At 35.6% G+C, this 7,267-nt stretch overlaps 1 protein-coding gene across 1 annotated transcript; it reads left to right on the forward strand.

Moving 5' to 3' along the window:
• Positions 1 to 373: 373 nt before the first annotated feature.
• LOC132175163 (hydroxymethylglutaryl-CoA synthase) lies at positions 374 to 6,870 on the forward strand. The gene is made up of 12 exons (XM_059587010.1): positions 374 to 642; positions 2,104 to 2,210; positions 2,837 to 2,969; positions 3,545 to 3,688; positions 4,132 to 4,290; positions 4,555 to 4,628; positions 4,734 to 4,809; positions 4,943 to 4,998; positions 5,109 to 5,196; positions 5,293 to 5,433; positions 5,532 to 5,681; positions 6,392 to 6,870. The coding sequence occupies exons 1-12, from the start codon at positions 580 to 582 to the stop codon at positions 6,581 to 6,583; spliced, it is 1,383 nt and encodes a 460-aa protein (XP_059442993.1). The 5' UTR covers positions 374 to 579; the 3' UTR covers positions 6,584 to 6,870.
• The last annotated feature ends 397 nt before the right edge of the window (positions 6,871 to 7,267 follow it).

The raw sequence follows: 7,267 nt of genomic DNA on the forward strand, positions 1-7,267 counted from the left end.
TTATTTATATTTAAAGAATAATGTATAATAAAATAGCTCAAGAATTGAAGTTATTTTAATTTAAAATTAATGATAAAAAAAAAAATATGAAGGAATTTTACAAGTGGAAATCATGATGGTAACAGTCTGTCGTTTTAGAAACTCCTCGGGTTAAACCACGGTAATAACGATTAACGAACACTCGGATTCCCGATTTTGTCCGCACGTGTAATGTAATGACCACCATCGTAAATACCAGCAAGATAGGGTGCCAAAAAGTAAAAACGCAGCCTGGCCTTGCACGAAGCGAAAGTCTGAGTCAGAGGACTTCAGAGGCCAGTTGGCGCTCGCTCTCTCTCTCTCTCTCTCTCTCTCTCTCTCTCGCTCTCTTCTGTGCGCTTCTATATATATTGCCAAACACCTACATGTGAGCCACACCATTGCCTCGCTTGCTCTTGGACTTTCCTCGAATCACTTTCTCTCTGGACGTGCTCTGAGGGGGAGAGAGAGAGTCCGAAAGAAATTCGTCGTCGTCGTCGTCGTCGTTGTTTGGATCTTTGAATTGAAACCGAGAAAGGAAAGGAAAGCGGACAGCGAATAATGGCAAAGAATGTGGGGATTCTCGCCGTGGACATCTACTTCCCTCCTACTTGTATTCAGCAGGTGATCACTCTCTCTCTGTCTCTCTCTGTCTCTGTCTCTCTCTCTGCTTGGAATCTTGGATGGAGAGAAAAGCGGGGAAGCGGAAAGAAAGTCTATTTGAATTTTTTTTTGTTTTTTCGTGATTTGTGTTGGTTTTTTTCCTCAGCTATCCGGACTTGTTCGAATTAAGTTTGGTTAAGTGAAGGTGGAGATTTAAAAAAAAAAAATATTGGCGTATAAATTAATAGAAATTCGATATCAGCATTTTAATATCGAATATATATATACACACTCTCTCTCGGTTTCAGAGTCTGTTTGGATGGTGAGAGAAGCGGGGAAATGGAAATAAAGTCTAAATTTGAAGTTTTTTTTTCCTCTCTTTGTTCGTGATTTGTATTGGTTTTTTGGTCAGCTGTTCGGATTTGTTCAAATTAAGTTTTGTTAAGTGAAGGTGGAGATTTTTTATTTTTTATTTTATTTTTAATGTTGGACTATAAATTAATGGAATACGAGTATATATATATATAATTTTTATTTTTATTTTTTTTTAAACTGTCGCTGTTTGGTTTTTGAAAGATACGAGCGACGAAGGAAATTTTAAATGGTTTAGACATGGTTATATGCTTAAGGAAGCTGTTAAGCTAATTCTTTAAGGTATTTTATCCTTTACTTTGCAGAGAAGCTAATTCTCTGCGTGTAAATGGAGGAATTGTAAAATAGATGTTTATGTTCTTGTGCATAGTGTTTTAGGGTGGATCTGATGCGTGGCGGCTTTGCAAGTTTGCGTGTATTGTGACCTGAAATTGGTGAACTGGATTTTAGTTTTGATTGTGTATGTGCCCCATGCGGTTCCAAAGTGAATGTTACAGATGAAAGTTTGGAAATTTAGTTAAATTTCTGATCTTGTGGAGGCGGTCAACCACCGCTAGGCTACAAAGCCAGTGTAAAATGTAAATTCCTTTTACACTTCCTTGCAGAGTGTTGATAGTTTCAGTGATGATTGTTTTGTTTTGAATGGAGTAAGAAATTGATGGGTACCATTGTTGGAGATGGAATTGAGACAGGTAGGACGTAAATTTTCTTCAGTGTTTTGTGATATTTTTCCACGAGGTAAGGAATAGTCAACCGTAATAAATGTGCCCAGGGAATAACCAGTAGAGTATGCCCTTTGAATTTAAGTGAGAAAATAATATTTTATGAAAATTATGTATTTGAAAACCATAAACCTTGATTTTTTGGGCTAAGGGAAGACTTATCAAACTTAGTAATTACGTAGGTCCTGAGAAGATAGTGAACATTCTCTGGTTATGAGAGTGGTCCCATATTTCTTTTCTTAAATAAGCCGTATACTACAGCTATAAGATTTGAAGTGGGTATAATTCTTGCTGGCGTTTTATTAACCTGCATGTGTGTTCTTATAAACAAAACAATTTATATTTGCATCAAAAGTTTTATTTATCTTTTCTTTGTCTATGGAAATAGGAAGCATTGGAGGCTCATGATGGTGCTAGTAAAGGGAAATACACCATCGGGCTCGGGCAAGATTGCATGGCCTTTTGTACTGAGGTGGAAGATGTCATCTCAATGAGGTTGTGATTCCACATTCAAACCGCACTGTTATTCTATACTATTAGCAGCACCTGATGTTAGTTTTCGCATTGTTTCATTGCCTTCAGTCAGAATTAATTCGAACATCATTATGGTATAGTGATGTTCTCAGAAGTTTAAAGAACACTAAGACAATTGAAAGGGTTCCTCACTTGAATATAGGAAAGTTGATAGTCCAATGTCAAAGCCTGCAATAAGAACTGAACCCTGCTTATTCAATTCAGGAATGGTAAGACTGTTAAATGGATAAGGAACCATACCAAGTGTATCTTCTAGTGGATTGTGGTTAACAAATCTATAAAGGAAAAAATATTGAATAAATTTTGTAGTATGACATGGAATACTTGTCCTTTTCCCTTTTCATAAAAAGAAAAAATCCTCATTCATCTATCTTCAATGTGATTTAGCACTATTAGTTATGTTATGTTCTTATTATGCTAGACAATGTCAATTAGCTGGGCCAATGTTATGTACTTTTTACTTCGAGCCTTTGACTTTTACTTTGGATATGTCCATTGCTTACACTCGTATGAGCTTCAACTTTAACAAAGCATTTTTTGATAGCATCTTGGGGAGTTTCTATACTCATTGACTCTTCAATTTTCAGTTTGACAGCGGTTACTTCCCTCCTTGAGAAATATGGGATTGATCCCAAACAAATTGGTCGTCTGGAAGTAGGAAGTGAGACTGTAATAGACAAGAGCAAATCCATCAAGACCTTCCTGATGCAAATCTTTGAGGTAGTCTTTTGAATCATTTTAATGCAGTTGGTTTTCTTATGATCTTATTTGAATTAATTGTTCATTTTTCTTGACGAAATGTGATATTGCATTAGGGACCGTATGATTGTTCTTTGGAACCTAAACCTATTAGAGTAAATATTGGAGTAATGTTCAGAAAAAAAAATATATTGGAGTATTGAAACCTCAGTCGAGGTAGACAGGAGACATATCTTTTGATTGAGTGCGGTGAGAGAAGTGATCATACAATTCATGTGCTCAGAATTATGTTGCATTAGGTCTGGGGATTGAATGAGCCTAGATTTTTCTTTGACATCGATATGGTGCTGTCTAGTAGAGCAAGATGTTAAAATTGCTCACAGCTGGCCTTTGTTTTTCTGTATTTGTTTTCATTCCAGATCACGATTCTTTCATGCTTCCATTTAAGTAACAAGGTCTTTTTGAGGGTTTCTTTGTATTTGTGATTCTTCTTTTCAGAGGATTTGCTTAATTAGTATTTCAAGTCCTATTACTTCTTAAAGGTCTATTCTTCAAAGATTTTAATTGATTGCTCTTTACTTACTTGGAATGAACAGAAATGTGGAAATACAGACATTGAAGGTGTTGACTCAACTAATGCGTGCTATGGGGGAACTGCAGCTTTATTCAATTGTGTCAACTGGGTCGAGAGTAGTTCATGGGATGGACGCTATGGACTTGTTGTGTGCACTGACAGTGCGGTATGATGATTTTCTTTGGAGATTATATGTTCACTAGGACTAATGTCCTGGGGAAGACTTGCTTTATTTCTTACATGAAATGATTTTTTATTTTTTTTCATATATATAAGTCATTCAAACTCAATAGAAAGCGTAGAGGGGCGCGCAACCCGTGTACATAAGAGAGACCCCCTATAAGGGTGAAAAGAAGAATAAAAGTCCAATAATTCAGTAAAACAAGAAAAGTGAAGACTGTTATACATCATCCATCCATGAAATGAATTATATATTGTGGAAATGCACAAAATTGTAGAACTTCTGTTGTATTTTGAGATGTTTTTTTTTCTGTCACTGGTTGAAATCAGTCTAATTTTCATATAATTTATTTTTTTCTGATAAATAGGGATTTATGTATTTTATAGAGTCTACCATGCACCATTTACTGATTGTAGTTTGTTTATCAGGTCTATGCAGAGGGACCAGCCCGGCCTACTGGAGGAGCAGCTGCTATTGCCATCCTAATAGGACCTGATGCTCCTATTTCTTTTGAAAGCAAATTTAGGGGGAGTCATATGGCCCATGCCTATGATTTTTACAAGCCAAACCTTGCTAGTGAATATCCAGTAATCATCCCCAATTCCATTTTACATATGGCATTTTTTCACATTTACTGTTGACATGAGCATCATATTTTGGCAATTTTATTTTTTATTTTGTTTACCTTTTCCTCTTCCTGATTGTACTGTTTCTTTACCTTTTGGTGGCAAATTCATGATTTTAAATTTTGCCTGTATTGTTCACATGCTTTTCAATCAACAAGATTCGCTATTTGGTGATACAAATTGCTTGTTGGAGTGACTCCTATCTATTGTCAACTATGATTGCAGGTAGTTGATGGGAAGCTTTCTCAAACATGTTATCTCATGGCTCTTGATTCTTGCTACAAACAATTGTGTAAAAAGTAAGATTCCTTGGAAATTCTGAAAGCTTTAACTATGTTCTAATAGAGATTTTGATGATTAATTGTGTGCCGTGTAAATATGCCTTACTGTTTTGCATTCTGTAGGTATGAGAAACTGGAAGGCAAACAATTTTCTCTTTCTGATGCTGACTACGTTGTATTTCATTCTCCATATAACAAGGTAGACTATGCGGTCAATTTTGATCCCGCGATCAATTTCTCCTTTGGAATCATAATTGAAATCCCAAAATGCTTAAACCACTTATTGCTTGTTTATCTTATTCTTTTTTTTTTTCTTCCTTTGAACTACTCAGCTTGTCCAGAAAAGCTTTGCTCGTTTGTTGTACAATGACTTCTTGAGAAATGCCAGGTTCTTGTTTTTCTTCATCTCTCTAGGAATTATAACTTCTAGTTTTCATAAGTTTTATCTATTAACTTAGATGTAATTGGTGAATAATTAAAATCTGCTTCTATTTGCAGCTCTGTTGATGAGGTTGCTAAAGAAAAGCTGGGACCATTTTCGGCCTTATCTGGTGATGAAAGCTACCAGAGCCGGGATCTTGAAAAGGTGTGTTAGAACTCTGAATGTTGTTATTACGAAAGAATGTATTCTATTCGTTTACAACTTCTTCCTTATAATCACTAAAATATTATTGTTGCACAGGTAACCCAGCAACTTGCAAAGCCCCTCTACGATGCAAAGGTGCAGCCAACCACTTTGATACCAAAGCAAGTTGGCAACATGTACACTGCATCTCTTTATGCAGCATTTGCATCCCTTCTTCACAATAAACATACCACATTGGTAATTTTCAAACTACTTTCTAATGTAACAATTTAGCTTTCCTCCCTTCAAATGTTCATTTTTCCTTACAGATTTGATTGTTATTTAATAATTGGCAGGCGGGCCAGCGGGTAATAATGTTCTCGTATGGGAGCGGCTTATCTGCCACAATGTTTTCATTGAAACTCAACGAAGGTCAACATCCCTTTAGCTTGTCAAACATTGCCAGTGTGATGGATGTCGGGAAGAAATTGGAGTCAAGGCATGAGGTATTTCTCTTATTCCTCTTTTGATACAATAAATTTCCTGGGGTTTAATAATTTTAACTGGACATGCACACGCACACAGCACACCTCAACATTACTAAATATAAAATTAAAGGAATAACAGAACAGAAAAATTTCTCCCCACCTAAGATTTTGGATCGATAATTCAATTTCACGGCATTAAATCAAGAGAAATGATTGGTGTAAATATTTTTTCCATATCATCTTACAAATCAACCAGACCTCACAAATTTGATGGTTGATCTATTAAATTTGTAGGAGAATATAAGAAAAATATGAGCAAATTATTGACATCAATCGTTTCTCTTAAATCAATGTGCTCACATACTCATATAGAATGACTTCTTCGTATTTGCTACCTAAGAGCCTTGGCAACATGGGGATCTTTGATTTTCCCCCTTGTTTAAGTGACCTTGGTGGTTGGCGGTTGCATGTATTTAGGTTCTCTAAAAAGAAAAGAACAAACAACACAATTTGGGTGCGAATTGTAACGACCCAGGAAAAATGTTAGCTATAATGGTGTTATCACTTATAAAGCTCAGTTTCACCTAATGTTTGACTTAGCACGTATGAGTGTCTTTATAATTCACCAACTCTATGTGAGTTACTCATTTTCTCAATGTAGAATTAAGATAAGAGAAACTGTTGGATGCGTTTTCATGCATTTTAATGCGAGTGCGGGTTTCGTGCAGTTCCCTCCGGAGAAGTTTGTTGAAACTATGAAGCTAATGGAGCACAGGTATGGAGCCAAGGACTTTGTGACAAGCAAGGACTGTAGCCTTCTATCTCCAGGCACATACTATCTTACTGAAGTTGATTCCATGTACCGAAGATTCTATGCCAAGAAGGCCTGCGAGAAGGGTTCTCTTTCCAATGGTCACTGAAGTTTGCATTTGTGTTCTTAGGTGTTGCTGTAGGACATCCTTCCATAAGTTTGTATGCCAAAGCATGTAGTTTGTTCAGCAGTAAGTGCTGTAAGGTTCTTTTTTCTTTTCTTTTCTTTTCTTTTTTCTCTGTTCAATGAGGTTTATCTCAATAATTAATAATTATCACCTTTGTCCAGACCAAAATGTCTTCTCTCTGGATGATGATAATGTAACAAACGCTCAAGTTCCTAATATTATACTCAATTGAGTGGATTAAAATGTGCTGCTTGGCTGTATTGCTTTCACTTTTCATTGTCTTGTAAAGAACTAATTAAGATTACATTTGGCACCACGATTTTGCAGGCAAAACACGTGTTTTTAAATAAAATAGCAAACTGTGTGATGTTTGGGAGTCCGTTTAAAAAAAATGGGAATTTTTTAAAGAATGCACAATTTTAGAAAGAGTTTATGGCATTATTTTTTCAAATCATAGATTTTATCTATCGCTGTATTTTTAAAAATTATATTTTCATTTTATATCAAAGATGGCCATTTCATCATACTTTAATGATGGCCTAGAGTCTACTATTGTTGGGCCAAGAGGAGAGGAAAAAGTTCACTATTTGTGAGTGAACAAAATTTTCCTTCAAATTGGGCTAAAAAAATTCCTTTAAATTAGTCTATTAAATTGATGTATATCTT

The sequence above is a fragment of the Corylus avellana genome, chromosome ca3 (assembly GCF_901000735.1).
Source record: "Corylus avellana chromosome ca3, CavTom2PMs-1.0".
NCBI lineage: Eukaryota > Viridiplantae > Streptophyta > Magnoliopsida > Fagales > Betulaceae > Corylus > Corylus avellana.

Bases quoted from the DNA above. Each gene is read 5' to 3' on its own strand.
- LOC132175163 (XM_059587010.1), top strand. From the start codon at position 580: ATGGCAAAGAATGTGGGGATTCTCGCCGTGGACATCTACTTCCCTCCT. The intron at 2,970-3,544 runs GTAGTCTTTTGA...TGGAATGAACAG, and splicing joins TCCTGATGCAAATCTTTGAG to AAATGTGGAAATACAGACAT. The intron at 3,689-4,131 runs GTATGATGATTT...TTTGTTTATCAG, and splicing joins TTGTGTGCACTGACAGTGCG to GTCTATGCAGAGGGACCAGC.